The 24,358-nt window shown below is 46.5% G+C and overlaps 1 protein-coding gene across 2 annotated transcripts in view; it reads right to left on the bottom strand.

Moving 5' to 3' along the window:
• The window catches only part of HMGXB3 (HMG-box containing 3), a 93,286-nt gene extending 69,362 nt beyond the window's left edge, over positions 1-23,924 (bottom strand). For both annotated transcript variants that reach the window (XM_077474328.1, XM_077474329.1), the window contains exons 1-3: positions 23,840-23,924; positions 10,445-10,586; positions 7,937-8,111 (exon numbers count right to left, since the gene is read on the bottom strand). In XM_077474328.1, the coding sequence (XP_077330454.1) occupies positions 7,937-8,111; positions 10,445-10,584 (315 nt within the window). In that variant the 5' untranslated portion in view covers positions 10,585-10,586; positions 23,840-23,924. The remainder of the gene's footprint in view (positions 1-7,936; positions 8,112-10,444; positions 10,587-23,839) is intronic.
• Positions 23,925-24,358: the final 434 nt, after the last annotated feature.

The raw sequence follows: 24,358 nt of genomic DNA, 5'->3' as shown, positions 1-24,358 counted from the left end.
ACTGGATCTCCTAAAGTCTTTCACTCTTTCCAGATAGACTAGGAGACAACGCCTAACATCTAAGGAATGGAACCTTTCCTCTTCCTTATTCTTGGGATTCTGGCAAAAAGACGGGAGAATAATCTTCTGTGATCTGTGAAATAATGAAGCCACCTTTGGCAAATAAAGAGGATCCTGAGTGAGGATTACCCTATCCTCCAGGATGCGCAAAAACGGCTCTTTAATCGAAAGAGCCTGTATATCACCCACCCTTCTGGCCGTAGTGATAGCCAGAAGGAAGGCCAGCTTAAATGATAAAAGTTTAACAGAAATTTGAGCCACCGGCTCAAAAGGCCCCTTTGTTAGGGCATCTAATACCAGGGACAGGTCCCATGGAGGGCAACTGACTGACCTAACTGGAACTATCCTTTCCCTGGCTATCAAAAATCTTTTTATCAGCGGCTCCTGTCCTAGCTTCCTATCAAAAAAACACGGACAGGGCTGCCACCTGGACCTTGAGGGTGCTAACTGCCAAACCCTGGTCCACCCCCTCTTGAAGAAAGTCTAGGATGCTAGGTATCATCTGGAGAGCCCCCTCCTTAGACTGTAGCCAATGGGAGAAAACTTTCCAGACCTTTGCATAAATTTTTCTGGTGACGCCTTTCCTGCTGAGGAGAAGAGTGTCTATCACTCTCTCCGAACAGCCCCTGTCGCTGAGTATTTCCCTCTCAATAGCCAAGCTGTCAGAGAGAGACGTCCCGGGTCGGGGTGAAAGATTGGACCCTGACTGAGCAGGTCTCGTTGCACCGGCAGATGCAGCGGGGGAGCTATTGAGAGACTCTGAATGGTGGGAAACCAAACCCTCTTGGGCCACCAGGGTGCTATCAGCACCAGGTCTGTCCTTGAGTAGGTTAACTTCTGTAGGACTCTGGGAAGGAGTACCAGTGGGGGAAAGGCATAAGCCAGCCTGAAATCCCACACCTGTACCAGAGCGTCTAAGCCTTCTGCTTCTTGATCCTTGTAAGGGGAGAAAAAACCTGAGGACCTTCGCATTCCCCCGGGAAGCGAACAAATCTATTTCTGGCTTGCCAAAATGTCTGCACACCAGGAAGAAGATTTCTTTGCTCAATCCCCATTCCCCCTGAAGGATGGGCTGTCTGCTTAGGAAATCTGCCTGCAGATTGAGTGCGCCTTTTATATGAATCGCTGAGAGTGAAAGGACCTTCCTTTCTGCTTCCCCAAGGATTTGCTGTGCTAACTGCTTTAGTTTGTCCGACCTTGTCCCCCCTAGGTGATTTAGGTATGCAACCGTGACCAGGTTGTCTGAGAGGACCTAAATCTCTCTGTCCTGCAGCTGCTCTTGGAAATAGTCTAGGGCCTTGCCTACTGCCAGAAGCTCCCTGAAATTGGAAGATTCCCTGGCTTGGCTGTGGTTCCAGGACCCCTGGGTATATCGGTCCCCCAGATGAGCCCCCCAACCCCAAGCGCTGGCGTCCGTGGTCAAGACCAATGGGTTTACCTGTGACCAGGGGCGACCTTTCGACAAATTGTGTGGGTCGAGCCACCACCGCAGAGAGAGAGAGAGACCTGTGAGGGATACTCTGTTCTCTAATGTTTCTCTTTTTCCTCCCCATGAGGCAAGCAGGAAAGTCTGAAGCTGCCGAGAATGGAGTTGTGCCCAGGTTACTGCCGGTATGCAGGCGGTCATGAGACCCAACAGTCTCATTATATATCTCAGAGAGGCTTCTCCTCTTTCGAGAAGAGTGACAACCGCATTCTGGACCTTCACTACCTTCTCTGTTGGTAAGAATACCTTCTGTGCCTGCGAGTCTAACGGGTAGCCTAGGTATAGTTTTGACTGAGATGGTGTCAGTGAGGACTTCTCCCGACTGACCATCCAGCCCAAAGTCTCCAGAGTCTCTAACACGATGTCTCTGTCTATCACTGCTTGCCTCTGATCCACACTGTAGATCAGCAAGTCGTCCAGGTAGGGTATTAACCCTATCCCCTGCAGGTGTAGGTATGCTACAACTTCGGCCATCACCTTTGTGAATACCCTTGGGCTTGCTGCCAGCCCAAAGGGAAGAGCTTTGAACTGCCAGTGTTGTACCTTCTGCTGTATGCAAACTGCGAAGCGTAGGTACTTCTGGTGCTCGGGAGCAATGGGTACGTGTAGATATGCGTCTTTTAGGTCCAGAGTGACCATAAAAACTCCTTTCTGAAGATGTTTTCTTACTGAGTAAATACTCTCCATCCTGAACCTCTTGTGAAGTAAGTAACGGTTGAGTCTTCTCAAATTTATTATCAACCGAAACTTGCCTGAGGGTTTTGGAACTACAAATACGTGTGAGTAAAAACCCTGGGCTAACTGACTGGCTGGTACTGGAGCAATAACCCCTTGCTCTGCCAGCACCTTTAAATTTCTCAGTAACCCTTCTGCCTTGGTTGGGTCCCTGGGAGGAAAGGTAATCAGAAACTCCTGTGGGGGAAGACTTTGAAATTCCAGTCTGTACCCCACTTCTAAGAGATTTAAAATATATGGACTCTGCGTAATCCTTTTCCACTGGGAAAGGAAGTCGCTGAGTCTTGCGCCTACCTTTACGGTGGCGTCATTTGCCTTCTTTCTGAGAGGCTCCGGAACCGGAAAAAAGAATTGCACTTTTTTCTTTCCCTTTTCCCAGGTTCCACTTCTTCCTCTGTTCAACTTTCCCTTTATGATGAGTTTTTGAGTAGGGGCCTCGAAAAAATTTCTTGCCCCTTTCCTTCTTGGGCCTCACCGGGAACTTCTTTCCCTTTTCAGTAGATCGGGACAAAACCTGATCTAGGCCTGACCCAAAGAGCAGGGAACCCTCAAAGGGAATGCCGCATAGGCGAGACTTGGAAGTAAAATCTCCATCCCAGGTCTTTACCCATAGGGCCCTCCTGGCGGAGTTTAAAAGTGCTGCTGCCTTAGCTGTGGTCCTAATAGTCTCCACCGCTGCATCTGCCACATATGCTACCGCTCGACTGATTACCTCCAGCGAGTCTACGATTTCTTTAGACTCCCTACCCCGGGAGACATGATCCATTAATTTGCCAAGCCAGGTGTCCGCATTCCTGGCTACACAGGCAGAAGCTAGAGCCGGCGCCATTGCTGCCGCATTCGCCTCCCAGGCCCTTTTGAGTAAAGTCTCAGACTTTCTATCCATCTGATCCTGGATATTTCCAGAATCTTCAAAGGATAAATCGGACCTCTTGGACACCTGCGCTAGGGCTGCATCCAAACGAGGAGTTTTAAAAAACTTTTCCTCCTCCTCATCCTTAAAGGGACACCTTCTTTTCCAGGCTTTCAGTTTGAGGAGCTTACGTTCGGGTTCCTTCCATTCTCTGAGGATTATCTCCTTCAGAGACTGGTGGATGGGAAAGGTTCTGGTCTGCAACCTTCCTAGACCTCTATATACTTTGTCCTGCGCTGAGACCTGAGCAGAGGGGACCTGGATATCTTCTGAGGTGTAAATGGCTCTTAATAGGCCTTCCATGTCCTCACTCGAGAACAAAAGTCCCCCAAGTTTAGCCTCCCCCTGGCTATCCTGGTCTGAATCTTCCTCCCCAGAACTAAAATCTGGGACCTGGCCTTCCTCCACCTCAGATAATAGGGAGACTTGGCCCTGGGAACTCTCCGCATAGGATGTGGAAACATTTTCTTGTGAATGAGCAGTCTCTCTCTCTGATGGACCCTCATCCAAACTTTTCACTAGAGTAGATTGAAAAGATTGAAGGGTGGCCAACATTTATGCTTGTAAGGCCCTACATTCCTTCACGACCTGAGCGGTCTCCTTGCCTGCGAGTTTAAAGATACATCTATCGCAGAAAGGCTTGGTGTGGTCTTGTGCTAACTTAGAATTTCAATAACCACAACGCCTAGACTTTGCGGTAGCCTTTCCCTTAGACCTAGAGGCTGACCCCTGGGCAGAGCCTTCAGTCCCTGGGAATAGTAACAAAAAACAGACAATTAGCTACACATGTCCTAAAGGGGCAAGGGGGGTCTGCCTCAGAGTACCCTGCCCCTAAAACACAGCTGGATCACTCACCCCCTGTGGCGACCTCAATGGCTGTCTGCTCAGACGGACCTTCCACTTCCATGGCGATTTCGCTGCCCTGCAGGATCGCTGGAGAAGGTGCAATGCTTGAGCGTCCCCCTGTTTGCCTTGGAGATGCTGCCAATATAAATCGCTTTACCAGAAGGAAGTCTGGGTGCTTCGCCCCGCACCCTCTACTGTTTAAATAGAGCGCCGATCGGCGCCATCTTTGGGAGGTCCGTCGCCCGGAAATGACGTACGGCCTCTTCCGGTCCTGCGCCGTGATGCTGGAACGCACGCCGGTGCGTCCAGCCACCACAGGAAACGCCAGGCCTCCGGAAACTCGACACCCGGAAGTGACGCCTCCGAACTTCCGGACATGCACCGTAGTGCTGGAACGCACGCCAACCGCGTTCCGCACTCAGGAAGAATGCAGCTCACCTCACTCCACCAACGAAACCATTTCAAGGTAGGCAAAGGCATGAATGGGGAGCAGAACTACTGGGACAACTCCCCTGTCCCACGAGGCTGCAATAAGGCTTCACTAAAGAGACCTTGAGTGAGGTTTTACTATCTCCCCCAGGTCCTCTGGGGATTACAAGGGAGCAACGCAGACCCTGTCTGCTAAGCCCCAGGAAAAGATAAACCTCACAGGGAAAAAATAGGGTCCCAGACCCTACAAAAAAATTGAAAAATTAGGAGAAACTTGGTTTCTCTGCCATCCTGTGGGAAACACAATCAAGAACTGAGGGTCTGAGGGAGGGGTGGGGACTTTTAAACTTGTTGTTGATTGCGTTTCCTGTCAGGTGGACCAGTCATCTCTCAGGTGTGCCGTCCTGGAAGATGACTGGAGAAAAACATTTACCTTTACAACCCCTTTAAGTGGTTAAACTTTTTTCACTTACACACAGTCTATTTCATTGACAAACTGTTACAATGTTTATACTTAAAGTGGTGTTGCCACCAAAAAAATAAATAAAAAAATGGCTCAAAATTAATAAAAAAAAAGTAAAAAAAAAATAATAATAATTGGAAATATATATTTACTCACCTCTAAATGCCTGTTGCTAGGGGATCCCTCGTAGTCTGCCTCCTTTGTTGCCCGGGCTGGTGACATCACTTTCCCTCGCGCCGCACAGTCATGAATGAATGAATGAATGAATGAATGAAATACTTGTATAGCGCACAATGCGAACTGAATCGCCTCTAGTCACGTGTCCCAGATGACTGTGCAACGTATCACGGCGCACAGTGCCGCTCGCGCATGCACAGCCGGGTGCCCACAGTAAGAATGCCGGCACCGCAAGCGGAGCGGGGAATGGGGAGGGGGCTTCGTTCCCCCGCATCGCTGGACCCTGGAACAGGTAAGTGTCTGATTATTAAAAGTCAGCAGCTGCAGTATTTGGTCTGTCCCCCTTCTCCCTCCCCTTTCTAGCAGATAGCTTGTCTAAAAATTTAGCAGACCTTGCAGATGGATGGGGAGCCAAGTATGGAGGGTATTGAGAAGCAAGTTGAGGGAGTCGACAAATTAAAAGGCTATTTCTTTAAATTCAGAGTGATTACATCACAGTATGTTCCTAAAGCCAGAAGGGTTGCCTGAAAAAAAAAAAAAACCTGACAGCTCCGGTCGGAGCCACTTTACTAACCATGCAAGGTTAGTTCAGCGATCTCCCCAACTGAGCTGTTGTGTTCCGACAGGGGGACTGCCCACCCCCGCCAAAACACTCCTACCAGCGCTCTGTCATTGGCTGAGAGCGCTAATCGGCAGGAAAATCTGCAGTTTTCCAGCATGCACGTCTGACAGAAGCCGATCAAACAGCTACAGACTGACATATACACATGACAAACATTTTTTTTTTTTTAGACCGGCTGTTGTCTCAACATTCGAGCTGTGTACAAAGAAACAGGCTGTTACTGGTTAGGTTCAGGGAGAAGCACACTGCATCAATAAAAGCCAAAAAGGTTGCCTAAAAATTGTGGCCAATAGCACTAGAATGTGACTCTTTAGGAACAAGCCTTTGAGTCAAGAACTTCAGAAAACGCAGAATCAGACATGATCCAGATGTCATTAGGGTTGTGAATAAATCTCATAGAATATGATGGAGAAGGTACAAGAGCTTGCTTGTGACCTCTACAGTCTGAGTCAGCAGATAACAGGGTGATTTTGATCAGTCTTGCATGACTGTGGTAAACGGCTTAGTCAAAACAGCAGAGAATCTAGCCACATCTGATGGGAGCCAATGGAAACTTCAAACATGGGATGCACTCTGCCAGCAGAGGGCAACATGACTCCAGACTACAGATGTTGGAACCGTTAGCCGGTACACTGCAAGACGCCCCAAAGCGGTTAGTAGGGCGTGAGCTGGGTGCAGTCGATAGTGGGATTGTCCTCTCTGTATCCAGAACCAGACGTGCTGTGATTGCATGATGGTAAGGCAACTCATATGCTCCGGGTAAGAGGCAAGGCCTCGCGTACTTATGAAATACAGACAGTTCATAGCAGGTGAGGATTAGATGGTCAGAAATGACCAAATTCACTGTAGACGGGCAGTAGGAACAGAATGAAAATCAAATTTCCATGGGGCTTTTGTAAGCAGGAACAGTGTGAGGAGATGCTTTATAATTTTTGTATTGTGTGAAGGAGAGCATGGGCGTGACACTTCTCCCAGCAGATGATGGCAGTGCCCAGTTCCACAGCATTAACTCAGGCAGGAAGTGCGAAATAATGCCCAGGAACATATACAAATTAGATAAGCTCCCGAGGCTTCGCATGACCTGCCTTCTCATTAAGTGAGACAAGACAAGGACTGAGGCAATCCCAGTGGCACTGGACCTAGAAAGTACACCGCAGCTAACTTTTACCAGCACCACTACTACCCAGTGCACAAAAGTCACTTCAAAGCTACCCACCAATGTCCAGTCAAGCAGGCTTCAGGTGCGGTACTTCAAAAGCCAGACTGAAGATGATCTCATTGGATAGCTGCAAAGGGGGATAAAACTCTAGAAGCAATGTAGCGAAGAGTTTAAAAACATGAAGAATAAGAAAAGGTTCTAGCAAAAATTTGGTTAGTCTAACACAGCAGAAAAGAGGGGAATAAAGAGGTCCATCCTTCTAGGCCACTAGCAAAAAATAAGGCATGCTAGTAGTATGAGGGGTTATTTTGTGCTGGCCTACAGATTTGTTTGCCAGCATCTAATACTCCTGTAGACAGCAATAAAACCCAAAAGGTTAAACACTTGCACCCCAATGTCTCCCCTCTGTCTGCTATGAGACCCGAAAAACTGCAGATTTTGTGGGTGGGTCTGTTTTCCAGGGCTCAGTGGGTGGGGTCGTGATGTCAGATTCCCAGCCGACCTCTACACTCCCCTTATCAACATGCATTTTCTCCTGTGTATTTCTTACACTGAACTTCTCCAATGATCACTAACATCCAGTCAAAATCCAGAAAAGTCCCCACATGACTTCAGCATGCCAAATCATGCTGAGGTGTGGAACAGCCAATCCTTGCAGAGCAGCAGAAGAAAGGAGTGGGTGGGAATTAAAAAATAATGCATATCTCTTAGGCTAGTGCACAAGATATGTAAATCACCTGTCACTCACAGCAAGGGGGAGGAAGGGGGGAGGATTTGACAAAGTTTTTCTCTGTTTGTCAAGATTTATCTCACTGAACAATAAGAGGATTGCTCAGAGCTGGATTAACTCTTTGTGGCAAGACTGGGCTCAAATAATAGGAAATCTTATACTCTACATTATTCCACTATACAGAATTATACAATATCCAAAATACAACACAAAGACTGCAATATTTTCTATATATAAATTAACTGAAAGAATAATTCTTGAATCTATTTCAAGTCATAGTTCTGATAAAAACCCCTATAAGCGGCAGTACACGTACAGGATCCAGACCCTCCTTCTCTAACTTGGCTCGCTCCAGGTAATAGCTCTTCTCTGCTACACTCAGTAGTTTCCAGCTCTCGCTGATCTTCTTGTTGATTTCGGACTGGGGAAGATGAGGTACCTCTTGCTGGACTTTGAGGTAGATATCATAGTAGTAAAGCAAATAGGCTGACCTGGAACATGAGAAGATGCTTAAATTTACTTAATAAAAGTTGTTTTTTGTTTTACAAACATTCAAAGTAAACTTGTCATTACCCAAATCACACTAACCAGGTTACAGTACTACAATGCAGGAATAGCATGCTTTACAGCATATTATATAGGCACAGGTGGAAGAGATGCATGGTGGTATGATTCCCAGGGAGCTGTGACATGGAAAGTTTGATACTTCCTGAGAGCGTCAAGAGCTTGCTTGCCTCCTCCCAAATGCTTACTGGTCCGTCATTATTATGCACAGTCTTATTGGCCAAGGAGAAGGAAAGTAAGCTCTTCACATTATCGTGAAGTGTTGGATTTTGCATGTTATAGTTTACTGGAATTTGGGACACCTGAACCATGGGAAAGTATCCAAAAGACATGTGCATTGCACTGCAAGGTGCCTGCATTTTAACGTTGAAGCCTGTTCAGTATCTTTTGGGTGATGACAGGTATGCTTTAAAGCAAAATGACAATAAAACTGTAATAAAACTTTAAGCCTGTTTGGTCATTTTGTTAAAGTTACATGACAGAGATATAGATTTATAGATCATGCAGGTAAACTGAGGATCTTGGAGTGTGAGAGACATTATTGCATTGAAGTCCCAACCTTTGTTAATGTAAGGTAAATCAAAGCCTAATTAAGCTTAAAATTACTCCCACCCCCAATCTAAGCCTATACCATTCCCTGTAAAAGGAAAATTACCTATACTTCCCTATTCTTGTTCTGTTCCTGTCACACAATCAGGTCCTGGTAACAACTTCAGTGTAGAGGAAGGACAGGCGACAATCGATACCCCATATTAAGTCTAATTGACATTATCACCCAGGCTCTGCAGCAATCTCTCCTCTTTACCAAAGCCAGCCTCTGGAGGTCAAATGACCGGTCCGAAGTGACTTCAGAATAGGTAAAAGATGCCTATACTTCATTAAGGCCCCTTTCACATGGACGATGGTACGTGGTACGTTTTGGAGACTCAGCTGTGGGGATTTCTAAGCCCCTGACCCCTGAGGCAGCTATACCAAGGCTCAGAACAGGAGACCACCACAATCCAGGTCAGCAGGACTTAGGGCTGAGGAGGGGGTCCTGTGTAAGTTCACCTTATAGATTTTTCTGTAAAGGTGAACTTACCCTGCAAAAAAAAAACTATTACTACTCGATTGGGGTGAGCTACTGCATTGTGTGTACATTTGCAAAGCAGGACACCGTTTCATTTTTTGATCAGCATAATGTTTCTTTTTCACACATTACATAAAGCACAGGCACAGTGTGGCAGGTTGCCTCTAAGAGGACAAGACAGTCTGAGTGGGAGGGCTTTAAATAATTACTGCTAGGATGCACAGCTACAATTCAAAACAGTACTGTTATAGGCTGTCACATTTCTTTGCTACAATTTTTATTAAAAAATATCCATGTTGCTATCAGAAATAAAGGCTAAATAATTCCTATGCATAACTCAATGCATTAGCTCTAACACACACACACACACACACACATCTCTAGGCTTATGAACGTTCATAGACATGCTAAGTGCTGGATAGTCTTCAGTAATACCTTCAAATCTCTGACCTACTGTTGTAATGCACTTACAACACACACCTATTATGTCTCTCCCTTTAGCTGACCTCTGGCTTCTGACCCTGGCCTTATTCCTCTAGAGCAGAGGTCTTGAATTAAAATTTACGGAGGTTCCGGTCAGCAAAATTTCCTTCCAGCAGAGGTCTGAATTTTACATCATCTTCAGCATACCTTTCACATCGTAGTCCCCTTTACAGCAGTCCCACAGTGTCCTCAGCTCCCTTCACAACACAGCGCCCCTTTGCACTCCCTGCTTGTTAACATAACTTGGCAACTCCCACCCCCGTCTTGATCTCCAGCTTCTGCCACCACCACCCACTATGAGGATGACATTGGTGGCCAGGCAGGAAGCCCGGGAGAAGATACCCAGCTATGGCAGTGGCACGGCAGCGGTCCGCACAGGCTGTTACTTGGTCTGGTACCAGACCACCATTTAGTGACCGCTGCTCTAGAGGGTCTAAATTTGCATTCATCTGTCTCAATATTGGCTTGTTTCTTTGAATATGAATCCACCTACCACATGCTCAGCCAGTTCAGCATTCATGAGCCACATACACCTGCCCTGACTCTGGCTCACTCTTTATCTACAATTCCCACACCTCTGTCTTGGTCTCACTCCATCTCCAGGTATTACTGGGTCTGTGAAAAATGCATAATTTGCCAAACTCTCCAATGCCTGTGGCAACAAGATACAAGACACTTTCCTCATCTCATGTGGTATAAAGTCCTAACCTGGGTTTCTTCATGGAATCTCTCTGCTCCGTACATCCTCTGTATTTCTTCTTTTTAACAGGTGGCTTGGCAGGAACATAGTTTCCTTCCATTTCCTCAGACTCCACAGTTACCTCAGTGCCATCGAAGTGATCATCCATGTCTAAAGAAAACAGATTTATATATTCCCGATCAGTCCAGTAATGTTTTTTCCATGAAAATTCAGGACTGCAACCTGAGAGATGATTGGTTCTTCCCCATGCATGAAGGTAAAAAAATAAAATAAATAAATCTGTGTGCAGCAGCCCCCCCCCCCCCCCCCCCAATACTTACCTAAGCCCCCTCTCAATCCAGCAAAGTCCACGAGAGCCTTGCATCTTCGGGGACTTGCACTCTTGATTGGCTTTGACCCAAGAAGAGGAGGATCCGGGCTGCTCTGTGCAAAACCACTACACAGAGCAGGTAAGTATAACATAATTGAAGGACTTAAAATATCGCTTTAAAGAGAACCGTTACTGAAAGCAAGATAAAAAAAAAACAAAAGTACCCTGACCAGGCCCAATTGTTTTTTTTTTCACAGATTTGCTCTCTTGCCACTAAAATGTAGCATCTGGTAGGAAGCACCCTCAACATGCACTTCTCTTTAACAAACAAAACTGGATATAGTGTGTTAAAATCACTTGTGGCCTTGGGGGTACTGAAAGTTCTTCTTGGAACACCAAACAAGAAAAAAAATTAAAAAAATAAATAAAAAAGGGGGTAATCCTGAAACCTCCAGAAGTATTTAACTAGCTCATAAGGTATCTGCTGTTACCCTCTAAAAGAATAAAAGTACCCTCTTTTGCTAATGTCTATAGGGCAGTGATGGCAAACCTTGGAACTACATTTACCATGCTCAGCTACACTGCAGAGTGCATGAGCATCATGGGAAAGGTAGTTCCAAAACATCTGGGGTGCCAAGGTTTGCCATCACTGCTATAGGGTAACTGCAGAAGGGAGGCAAATTGTGCCTTAAAGTGGTTGTAAACTCTCCCCCAACACTTTGTGCCATGTAAATCAGCATACAAAACCCTAATGAACACGGATTGTAGATATTTCCTTACTTGCTTAGTATTGTAATCCTTTTTGTTCTTTAGAATGACATCACTGAGCTTGCCCAGATCTCCCCTGATTTACGGCACACTCTGTGTATTTGTCCATCTATTATCAGGACTTTCTACGGCACAACACAGAAATCCCAGGAGACTTCATAATCACTCAGAGCTTCCTCCTACACCCCATGTGACCATGTGACATCACATGCAGTGTAAACCTGCCCATCGGACAGCATTACTGCAGTCTTATCAGCTGAAGCTGATAAGACTTACACAGGCAAACACTAGATAATCGGCACAAGTAAATACTATGAAATAAAACAAGTCAGCTATGAACAGGGAAGCAGGGTTGCCATAGAAACGTTGGCTTGAGAAGGAGGCTTGGTTAACAGTACAGGAAGTGCTCAATGTAAGGGCGAAAATACACTCCACTGTGGACTCAGAAAACAATACTTAAGATGGTGCTGCCTAACCCCTGGAAACAAGTTTTTTTAAAGTTTCTTTAAACAGTAAGTAATATGCGATTTGGGCTGGATTACAGTGGCTATAGTTTGATAATTACTAATTATAATGGACTAAATGAAAAGAAGCATCAGAGTGGGAGAGTTTACTTCCTCTTTAACCACTTGCCGCCCACCCTATTACAAATAGACGGCGGCAAAGTGGTTTCATAATCCTAACCGGACGTCATATGACGTGATCAGGATTATGAGCCGCTGCGCGCCCCCGGGGGCGCGCATCGCGGCGATCGTTGTTGCGGGGTGTCAGTCTGACACCCGGCAACTACGATCTCGGTAAAGAGTCTCCGACGGAGACTCTTTACCACGTGATCAGCCGTGTCCAATCACGGCTGATCACAGTGTAAATGGGAAGAGCCAGTGATCGGCTTTTCCTCACTCGCGTCTGTCAGACGCGAGTAGAGGAGAGCCGATCGGCTGCTCCTCTGACAGGGGGGGTCTGTGCTGATCGATTATCAGCACAGCCCCCCCGAGGATGCCCACACTGGACCACCAGGGATGCCACCAGACCACCATAGATGCCCAGCAGAGGTAATCCTCCCTAGACCACCAGGGATGCCAGTCAGGCACAATGGATGCCAATCAGTGCCCATAATGGATGGCAATCAGTGCCCACAATGGGCATCACTGATTGGCATGCATTATTGTTTGGCACTGATTGGCATCCATTAGTACAGTATAACACCTGTGTTGCTAATGAGTGCCCACCTGTGACGCTAATGAGTGCCCACCTGTGCCGCTAATGAGTGCCCACCTGTGCCGCCTATCAGTGCCCACCTGTGCCGCCTATCAGTGCCCACCCGTGCCCATCTGTGCCGCCTACCAATGCCCATCTGTGCCGCCTACCCATGCCCATCTGTGCCGCCCATCCATGCCAATACGTGCCAGCTATCAGTGCCAATTTGTGCCACCTATCAGTGCCAATTTGTGCCACCTATCAGTGTCCATCCGTGTCGCCCATCCGTGTCGCCTATCAGTGTCCATCAATGCCACCTCATCAGTGCCACTTCATTGGTGCCCATCAGTGCCACCTTATCAGTGCCCATCAGTGTAGCCCCATCAGTGCCCATCCGTGAAGGAGAAAACGTACTTATTTACAAAGTTTTGAAACTGAAAACAAAAAAAAAATTTTTTTTTTCAAAATTTTCGGTATTTTTTTATTTGTAGCACAAAAAATAAAAACCGCAGAGGTGATCAAATACCACCAAAAGAAAGCTCTATTTGTGGGGAAAAAAATGATAAAAATTTCATTTGGGTACAGTGTAGCATGACCGCGCAATTGTCATTCAAAGTGCGACAGCGCTGAAAGCTCAAAATTGGTCTGGGCAGGAAGGTGTTTAAGTGCCCTGTATTGAAGTGGTTAAGGGAACTTTAGAAAAGACACAAAAAGCAGTTGGTAAACCTGAAGCATACATGGCCGAGAGATCCACTCTACAGCCAGTAAATCCAACAATGAAGGGAGATCTCTTTGTAATGTATAGGAATTGGAGAGAGTGAAGAACCTTGTTGTTAAAGAGGAAGTAAACTCTCCCACTCTGATGCTTCTTTTCATTTAATCCATTATAACAAGTCATTATCAGACTATAGCCACTGTAATCCAGCCCAAATCGCATATTACTCACTGTTTAAACTTTCACAACAAACCAGAGAATATGTACATATATACTACATTTCAGGTATATCTGACCTCAGCGCTCAAGTAAAACAGTAAAATAAGATTCTATTGCTAGAATGCAAATCTCTCTCTTTTTATCATTTAGCAGCTATTATGTATTAAAATAACAATGTAACTAATGTGATTGATCTAAAAAAGAATCAAGCACTAACAGCGCTTTACTGCATATTCAAATTAATACAAATTATCTATAATTCTAAAAATGCAGTCCACATATGTTTGGTGTACCACCATTAGTCTTAGTGACTAAGGCCGCGTACACACGGGCGGATTGTCTGCCCAACTAAGTTCGTCAGACAATCCGACAGACAGTCCGTTCAACTTTTGAATGAACGGACTTGCCCACACACGGCACTTTTTGAGCGGACTAATACGGCGGACTAAGTCCGCCATACAATCCGCCCTACTTTTGAAATGAACGGACTCGCCCACACACGCGGAGGAAAGTCCGCTCATTTCGAGCGCGTCTCCAGGTAGGCGGGGCCCGCGAAGCAGACGTCGCTGACCCCGCCGCCTGGAATGGACTTAAAGGGGAACCCAACGCCTAAAAAAAATCGGCGTGGGGGTCCCCCCAAGTCCACAACAGACCCTTGTCCGAGCACGCTAGCCGGCCGGCCAGGAAAGGGGGGCGAGCGAGCGCCCCCCCTCCTGAGCCGTACCAGGCCGCGTGCCCTCAACATGGGGGGTGCCTTGGGGAAGGGGGGGCCGCGCGGCCCCCCCACCCCAAAGCACCTTGTCCCCATGTTGATGAGGACAAGGGCCTCTTCCCGACAACCCTGGCCGTTGGTTGTCGGGGTCTGCGGGCGGGGGGGTTATCGGAATCCGGGAGCCCCCTTTAATAAGGGGGCCCCCGGATACCGGCCCCCCACCCTATGTGAATGAGTATGGGGTACAATGTACCCCTACCCATTCACCTGTGAAAAAAAGTACAAAAAAAAACACAACACAGGGTTAAAATATTTTATTGCACAGCTCCGGGGGTCTTCCGTCTTCGGGAGTCTTCTCGCCGGACTCCTCCGCTATCTTCTTGTAGCTCTTTTGCTAGCAGAGGAGTCCGGCTTTCTTCCGCGCCGCCGGCCTCTTCTCCCGACTTCGGGGGTCTTGTCCCCCTCTTCGGTTCTTCTGCCGGGCCACCGCGCCTTCTTATAGCTCTTTTACAGGCGGTGGCCCGGTCTTCTGTCGCCGCCGCCGCCTTCCGTTCTTCTTCTTCTCCAGGAGATGTTGCCTCGACGATCTCTCCGGCCGGAATGCCAGAGCCGCGCTGCGCGGCCACTTATATAGTGACAATGGGGCGGTGTCATATGGTATATGTCACATGGGCTCGTCACATGGGTTGATGTCACATGGGTCACCATGTGACACCAACCCATGTGACATAAAGCCATGTGACACCGCCCCATTGTCACTATATAAGTGGCCGCGCAGCGAGGCTCTGGCATTCCGGCCGGAGAGATCGTCGAGGCAACATCTCCTGGAGAAGAAGAAGAAGAAGAAGAAGAAGAACGGAAGGCGGCGGCGGCGACGACAGAAGACCGGGCCACCACCTGTAAAAGAGCTATAAGAAGGCGCGGTGGCCCGGCAGAAGAACCGAAGAGGGGGACAAGACCCCCGAAGTCGGGAGAAGAGGCCGGCGGCACGGAAGAAAGCCGGACTCCTCCGCTAGCAAAAGAGCTACAAGAAGATAGCGGAGGAGTCCGGCGAGAAGACCCCCGAAGACGGAAGACCCCCGGAGCTGTGCAATAAAATATTTTAACCCTGTGTTGTGTTTTTTTTTTACTTTTTTTCACAGGTGAATGGGTAGGGGTACATTGTACCCCATACTCATTCACATAGGGTGGGGGGCCGGTATCCGGGGGCCCCCTTATTAAAGGGGGCTCCCGGATTCCGATAAGCCCCCCGCCCGCAGACCCTGACAACCAACGGCCAGGGTTGTCAGGAAGAGGCCCTTGTCCTCATCAACATGGGGACAAGGTGCTTTGGGGTGGGGGGGCCGCGCGGCCCCCCCTTCCCCAAGGCACCCCCCATGTTGAGGGCACGCGGCCTGGTACGGCTCAGGAGGGGGGGGGGGGGCGCTCGCTCGCCCCCCTTTCCTGGCCGGCCGGCTAACGTGCTCGGACAAGGGTCTGTTGTGGACTTGGGGGGACCCCCACGCCGATTTTTTTAGGCGTTGGGGTTCCCCTTTAAGTCCATACAAGAGTCGCGGGCCCCAGCCTACCTGGATACCCGCTCGAAATGAGCGGACTTTTCTCTGGGCGGGAAAAGTCCGCTCATTTCAAAAGTAGGGCGGACTGGCACACACACAGGCGGACTGTCCGCTGAAATGCGAGTCCGACGGACAGTCTTTCCAACATTCCGAAAGACTTAGTCCGCCAGACTGTCCGCTGAAAAAGTCCGCTGAAGCCCACACACGAGCGGACTATCCGCTGAAATGTGTTTCGGCGGACTAAGTTGGGCAGACAGTCCGCCCATGTGTACGCGGCCTAACACCAATCAATATCCAAGAGAAGTTTTAAAAGGAAAATAACTCAATGCATATAAAACAGTCCAACATAGGGTGCATCAGAATATTTCCAATATTTCCAATTTTTGAGGGACATGCTGGGTAATAGTAATAGTAAAGAAGTCCTCCCGTGTAGCTGGCAATAATCAGAATCCTACACCTTCACCGCTGTGTGGATCCCCTTAAATGGGCGCTTACCAGAAGCTTGCAACTTAGAAGCCTGTCTGTTTTAATCACGGTTGGTATTAAGCGTGAAAGAAATGTTGGTCCCCTTGCATTTCTTTCACGCTTAATACCAACGAGGACACCAGAATATAGCGGAGGGAGCAGGAGGAAACAAGAGGTGCCTACCTACCGTGATTAAAACAGACAGGCTTCTAAGTTGCAAGCTTCTGGTAAGCAGCCATTTAAGGGGATCCACACAGCGGTGCAAACGGTGAAGGTGTAGGACTCTGATAATTGCCAGCTGCACGGGAGGACTTCTTTTCTATTGCCCTGCATGTCCCTCAAAAATAGACTATTGGAAATATTCTGATGCACCCTATGTTGGACTGTTTTATATGCATTGAGTTATTTTCCTTTTAAAACTTCTCTTGGATATTGATTGGTGTTAGTCACTAAGACTAATGGTGGTACTGCATTTTTAGAATTATAGATAATTAGTATTAATTTGAATATGCAGTAAAGCGCTGTTAGTACTTACTGTTTAAAGAAACTTTAAAAAACTTGTTTCCAGGGGTTAGGCAGCACCATCTTAAGTATTGTTCTCAGAGTCCACAGTGGAGTGTATTTCCGCCCTTACATTGAGCACTTCCTGTACTGTTGACCAAGCCTCCTTCTCAATCCAACGTTTCTATGGCAACCCTGCTTCCCTGTTCATAGCGGACTTGTTTATTTCATAGTATTTACTTGTGCCGATGTCTAATGTTTGGCTTTGTCATACTTATCAGCTTCAGCTGATAAGACTGCAGTAATGGCCAAGTTTAGACTGTATGTGAGGTCACATGGTCACATGGTGTGTAGGAGGAAGCTCTGAGTGATTAGCAGTGTTCAGCGCTGTGCCGTAGGAAGTCCTGATAACCGATAGATATGACAGAGAGTGTGCCGTAAATCAGGGGAGATCTGGGCATGCTCAGTGACTTCATTCTACAGAACAACAAGGATTACAACAATACTAAGTAAGGAGATATCTACAAGCATTGTTCATTGGGGTTTTTTATGCTGATTTACATGGGACAAAGTTGTGGGGGGGGGTTTACAACCACTTTCAGGAGAAGGAAGAAACCACTTTAAAGAGGAATTCCAGGTTTGGATATTTTATACATAGTTGCATTGATCCAGCTTGGACTAATGCATCTATGTACAGTATAGAAAAGAATCACCCCCTTTAAAATAATCACATTTTGTTTATTTGCAGCCTGAAATGAAGACAGACACCGTTTTTGTTTTATCCAGCTGTATTTACTCAGTGCAACTCATAACATCGACGTGAAAGATAGAACACCAACATGCCAGAAAAAAAAGGCAATCGCCTTCTCAGTAGCACACAAAGCCATCATTTCAACAGATCAGCTGTGGGCATTTTGATTAGCTCAACATGGAAAGAGCTTTCCAGGAGTATTTCAGTCCCCGATAGTGCAACTGAAGCAAACAATCAACAATGCGTGGTGAGGCACTGTCAAAAAATCTCTGGGATAAAGTTGTGAACAGGCACAAGTCTAGATCTAGATACAAAGAAATCCAAAGGCTTAATCAATGCCTAGCAGCACAGTGAAGTCTATTATTAACCACTTCAATACCGGGCACTTAAACACCTTCCTGCCCTAACCAATTTTGAGCTTTCAGCGCTGTCGCACTTTGAACGACAATTGTGCAGTCATGCTACACTGTACCCATTCGAAATTTTTATCATTGTTTTCCCACAAATAGAGCTTTCTTTTGGTGGTATTTGATCACCTCTACGGTTTTTATTTTTTGCGCTACAAATAAAAAAATACCGAAAATTTTGAAAAAAAAATGTTTTTTTTTGTTTCAGTTTCAAAACTTTGTAAATAAGTAAGTTTTCTCCTTCACTGATGGGGTTACACTGATGGGCACCGATGAGGTGGCATTGATGGACACTGATATGTGGCACTGAGAGGCGGCACTGATAGGTGGCACAAATTGGCACTGATAGCTGGCACGGATTGGCATGGATGGGCGGCACGGATGGGCATGGATAGGTGGCACGGATGGGCATGGATAGGCACTGATGGGCGGCATTGTATTATAATATACTGTACTAATGGATGCCAATCAGTGCCAAACAATAATGCATGCCAATCAGTGATGCCCATTGTGGGCACTGATTGGCATCCACTGTGGCACTGACTGGAATCCCTGGTGGTCTAGGGTGGCATACCTTGTCCTGGGCATCCCTGGTGGTCTGGTGGCGTCCCTGGTGGTCCAGTGTGGGCATCTTTGGGGAGGGGAGGGGGGCTGTGCTGATAATCGATCAGCACAGACCCCCCCTGTCAGAGGAGCAGCCAATCGGCTCTCCTCTACTCGCTAGTGAGGAAAAGCTGATCACCGGCTCTTCCTATTTACACTGTGATCAGCCATGATTGGACACGGCTGATCACATGGTAAAGAGTCTCCGTTTTAGACTCTTTACCGAGATCGTAGTTGCAGGGTGTCAGACTTGACACCCCGCAACAACGATCGCCGCGATGCTCGCCCCTGGGGGCGCGCAGCGGCTCAAAATCCTGATCACGTCATATGACGTCCGATCAGGATTATGAAACCACTTTGCCACCGTCATTTTGTTATAGGGCGAGCGGCAAGTGGTTAAGAAGTAGAAGGTATTTGGTACACCACAGACCCTCTTTGGATCAGGACATCATTCCAAACTGGATGAAACAGCCAGGATGTCCCATTTACACAAGCTGATAAACACTGTCAGCATGAGGGGAAAAAAAAAAAAAAAGAAGCAGATTACTGGCTTCCGTTTACATCATGTGATCCACTGTCATTGGCTGACAGCGTATCACGTGGTAAAGGGCCCGGAATCGACCCCTTACTCTGATCAGCCGAGTCTCATGGATTTGCTGATCAGAGCGCACAGGCAGCGTGAGCACGGAAGGACATACAAGGACGACCTCCCGGCAATTTAGGCCCATGCTGTAGCAGTCTTTTGGCTATAGTGATATCGTGAAGAGGTTAAAATTATAATTTTTTTTGGTGGGGGGTTTGGTAAAAATGCATTTACACTTAGGGAACACATTCGGCTGAAGAAAAATTTGATAGTGTCTCTTTACTGGACTTTTAAATATTTTATCTTCTCAAAGAAAAAGATGCCACGTTTCACAATCCAGCTTTATTCATGTCATCAGTTTTCAGCAGCACCTATATTTGTGAGCAATTCTTTTCAAAGATGAGCACATAAAGGGAAAAAATTTGAACCAAAATATCTGATGGGCACTTTAAGAACTCATTGAGAATTGCTACTACATCCATCGAACCAGATATTGATGCATTAGTTTATCTAAAACAGTATCAAATATAGCACTAGTTTTATGTTGCCCTCCTTTACTTTTATAATATAAATAAAAATACAAAAAAAAGTAAGTTTTTTTAGCAAGATAGGTAAATTATCGATATCAGCGATCATTAATGTGTGATCTGCCCGACTTTTCTGCTCATCAGCTTTCCTTAACCAATTCAGCCCCGGAAGATTTGGCTGCTGAATGACCAGCCCATCTTTTGCGATTTGGCACTGCGTCGCTTTAACTGACAATTGCATAATTGGTCGCGGAAGCTAGAGGTGCAACGGATCAAAAAACTCATGGATCAGATCATTTTTCGGATCAGCAAATAATTGAATTTGCAAAAATCTGTGAAAATTCCACCACCATATAGTCCCCACTGTAATATCCTCATCCTCTCCCCCACTGTAATATTGGCTGAGTATGACTGGGTACGGCTGCGCATGGCTGAGTATCACAGAGTATGGCTGGGTATCGGCAGGGTATTGGCAGGGAATTGGCAGAGTATGGAGGGATGGCTGTCACAGAGCAGCACTGTGGGCACTACAGATCCAGCCCACAGCACTGCTGACACTGATCTCTCCCCTCCACTGTACAGATCATTATAGAGAGGGGAGGGAGGAACCGTCATGACATGACGCCGGTTTGTTTACAAGTGATCGCTCTGTCATTTGATGGAGCGATCACAGTGTAAACGGCATGGGTGCAGAAAGATGGCCGCCGCTTCCGAGCTAGGCCGAAGCCGCGGCCTTTCCTAATGCCGAGACCGCGGAGTGCTCCGCGGACCGCGACGTGTGCCGATCCGAGCGGGGTGACTCGTGACGATCTGTTGCACCCCTATGCGAAGCTGCACCCAAACAAAATTGATGACCTTTTTTTTCCCCCACAAATAGAGATTTCTTTTGGTGGTATTTGGTCATCTCTGCGGTTTTTATTTTTGCGCTATAAACAAAAAATTGTGTCAATTTAGAAAAAAAAAAAAATAATAATTATATATATATATATATAATTTTTTTTTTGCACTGACATCAGCTCCAGGGGTGAGCAGCGCATGCTCCTAGTGGCCACAGAGCGAAGCGACATAACAAAACGTTGTTTCGCCCAGCTGTGCCATTCTGCCGCAATAAAACTGCGGCGGCTGGTCAGGAAGCGGTTAATGTTAGTGTATTTTATGTGTGGTTCAGGACAATTCCTCTTCTTCCAATGTGGCCCAGGAAGGTCAAATGATTGGACACCCCTACCTTAAGAGTCCTTTCACACTGAGCCACGGGGGGCGTCGGTGGTAAAGCGGCGCTATTTTTAGCCCTTGGGCTTTCATACTGGAGTGAATAAAACTTTCAGTTATGGTGATAATAGTCACTGGGAGAAATATAGAAAGTAAATCTCTCTAGCTAAAAACAGACGGTAGAGCTGCACAATCAGTCGAAAAAATAAAATAAAATAAGGATCGTGATTCAACCCCTCTCATAATCTTAATCCAGCATTTCCCCAATTCATAAAACAATTGCAGAGAAAAACATCGGTAAAAAACACCTCAGACGCAAATGTTTATCAACAGCGATAAAAGATAAACAATGGGGGTTATTTACTAAAGGCAAATCCACTTTTCACCACATGTGCACTTGGAAGTAAAGTCGCTGTAGATCTAAAGGGGAATATGCAAGGACAATAAAAAATAAAAAAACAGCATTTTTGCTTGCACGCGATTGGATGATAAAATTAGCAGAGCTTCCACTCATTTCAGAGCTTCCCCTCAGATTTACAGTGACTGCACTTCCAAGTGCACAATGAAATATATGCCTTTAGTAAATCAACCCCAATGAATCTCTGGGTTCTTTCAGATCAAAGGAATGAACTTCCATCTGCAAAGGAGGTCAGGTTTAACCACTTAAAGCGGAGTTCCGGTGATAACTTTTTTTTTTTTATCCTAGTATTATTTTTAACGTAATTTAAATAAGAGTATACAATGTTCTTAATATATTATTCAAAGATATATAATCCTTACAGTAATATTGCCGTACTCCATTTGTGACTGTTACCATTATTAATGTGAGCATATGAAGCCCAATCGTGTTTGCTTCCTGGAAGATGCAGGCTGGGTAACCAGCATTGCACCTCTCGATCTCGCAGATGCGCGATTCAACGGTGGCCGTATCGCCGATTGTTTGTAACGTTGCCATAACAACGGGCAGCGACAGAGGAAGGTCCTGCCCCATTGTTATGACAACGCAAATAACAAGACAAAGAACCAAGCACAATACTGCCCACAGACTCGTGGGAAATGATCATTTCCCAGGAGCATAGGCGAGGGAGGAAGCCCCGAAGAGTTTCGCAGACCAGGAAGTGGCAGATTAGGAGTTTAGGGTAAGTATAAAAAAAAAATTCCCCCAAATGTTTGTTTATAGGTAAAACATTTTTTAGGGTGGAACTCCGCTTTAACCACTTCAATACCAGGAACTTTCGCCCCTTCCTGCAGAGAACAATTTTGAGCTTTGTTATAAAATGTTGTTTTCTCCTTCACTGACGGGCACTGATATGTAGAATTGATGGTCACTGATGGGCAGCACTGATTGGGTAGGTACTGACAGGTGTTAATGCTGGGCACTGATTGGCACTGGCAGGGGGTTATGATGGGGCACTGACTGGGCACCAATTAGAATGTGTTGATTATCAGCACAGAACCCCCAACCCTGAAAGGGAGAACCACCTCTGTCAGAGGCTTCTTATGATCGGAGATGCGGCGTGTCAGTGTCAGACTGACTCTCCACGATCGCGCTGCGGGCCACGCATCAGCATGTTATCCTGCTGGATGTCATGTGATGCCCAGTCAGGATAACAGACCCACTTCCCGGCCTTCAATCTGTTATAAGCCGGGCGGGAAGTGGTTAAAGGCTAAACCTTTTTCTGACACTTGTTGCTTACAAGTTAAAATCAGTATTATTTTTTTTGGCTAGAAAATTACTTAGAAACCCTAGAGAATAAAATGGTGGTTGCAATATTTTATGTCACTGTATTTGCGCAGCAGTCTTTATAATGCATTTTTTTGGAAAAAAAACGACTTTAACGAATTAAAAAAGGAAAAAAAAAAAAAAAAAAAAACTAAAACGAACCAGTAAAGTTACTTTTTTTTGTATAATGTGAAAGATTTTACGTTGCGAGAATCGTGATCTTTTTATTGTAAGCAAAAAAAATCATGATTCTCATTTTGGCCAGAATCACGCAGCTCTAGTGCGTGGTCTTTTTCATGGGGTTTTTTTTGGACCCAAGACTTGCATGGAGCTTCCAATCAGGTCCACCAGAAAAAACTGTCAGGCTGACCTGATAAGCACTGGATCTGTTTACATCCCCTTGCCCTCAAGTCCATCTAGGTAGGAAAAAAAATTACACATTTTCAAAGTTTTTTTTTTTTTTTTTTAGAACAAAGCATGACAGATTGTCTATTTAAATCCACCCATCCCTAGACCTGACATGGGTCCATTGGGCTTCACATCTTGTAAAGGAGGAAAAAAGTAATCAGGCACAAGTGCCATCTTTTCCATCCCCTCTGATCCACAGATCTCCTGCTGATCACAACAGACAAGGCCCCTGTGAAAAGAGCCATATAGATATTTTATAATTGCAATATAATGGCTGAAGCTGAAATGCCATCTCAGCCTGCTGATATCCAATGGACACGTGACCTGCCTGGTGCACACATGACTGTCTGCTTGCTTGTGTACAATGATGTCCGTGTTTGCTGTCTATACCTACACTGATCACATAGCAATCCCTTCCACCAGTTCTAGGGCATCTCTCCCGCCCCTTTTGGTGTCTCAGGAGTCTCTCCTCTCTCTGTCCCCCACAATACACAAGAACCCAGTGTCTGAGGGCACAGCACAACTGTATATGTTGTGTCTGCTCTTCTCTCTCCCCTCCCCCTCCGCCTATTCATGTGCCTTCATACTGACTCGGGCACTCCCCAACGTCCAATGAGCGGCCGCCTTATTAACTCCCTCCCGGACTTCACCTTTCGCTGCTCTCCGCAGCTCCCTATAGCCGTCCTACTAGCCTCATTCACACCCGCCGCGGAGAGCGGAGTCCCGGCGACCCTGTCTGAGCTCCTTACCTGCAGTCCAGGCCGAGCGCCGGTGAGAAAGTCACCCTCTCGCCTCCATGCCCTCTCCAAGATGGCGGCCTCGCTACTAGGGCGGAGCGACCAATGGGAGCGGGGAATGAAAGGCCGAGGGCGAATCAGCAGCTGCCTTTTAGCCACGTGTGTCCTGAGGTAGAGGATGGCAAGGCGGATAAAGTGATCGTTATATTACAGTTCGTTAGGATTGTACGAAAGAGCGCTGGGGCCAAAGGGGAGAGGGTAAAAAAATAACCGTATCAACTCAACAAATCATAGAAATTAAGACACTGAGGCAGTTTTATTGCTAGAAATAGCACCTGAAAACTGCCTCCCATTCATTACAATGGGTGCTTTCATACCCAGGCGGTGCGCTTGCATGACGTTAGGAAACGTCATGCAAGGAGCATCTTTGGGTCAGTTTGGGAGCAATATAGATCTTCCAAAAGCCCCTGCCCATTGTAATGAATTGACAGCGTTTCAGAAGGGCCACAACATGGGTGCTTTTAACCCCTT

Source organism: Lithobates pipiens, unplaced genomic scaffold (genome assembly GCF_037356315.1).
Source record: "Lithobates pipiens isolate NorthernLeopardFrog02 unplaced genomic scaffold, aLitPip1_a1.2 Scaffold_8, whole genome shotgun sequence".
Taxonomy (NCBI): Eukaryota; Metazoa; Chordata; class Amphibia; order Anura; family Ranidae; genus Lithobates; species Lithobates pipiens.
This window is presented reverse-complemented; position numbering and strand designations above follow the sequence as displayed.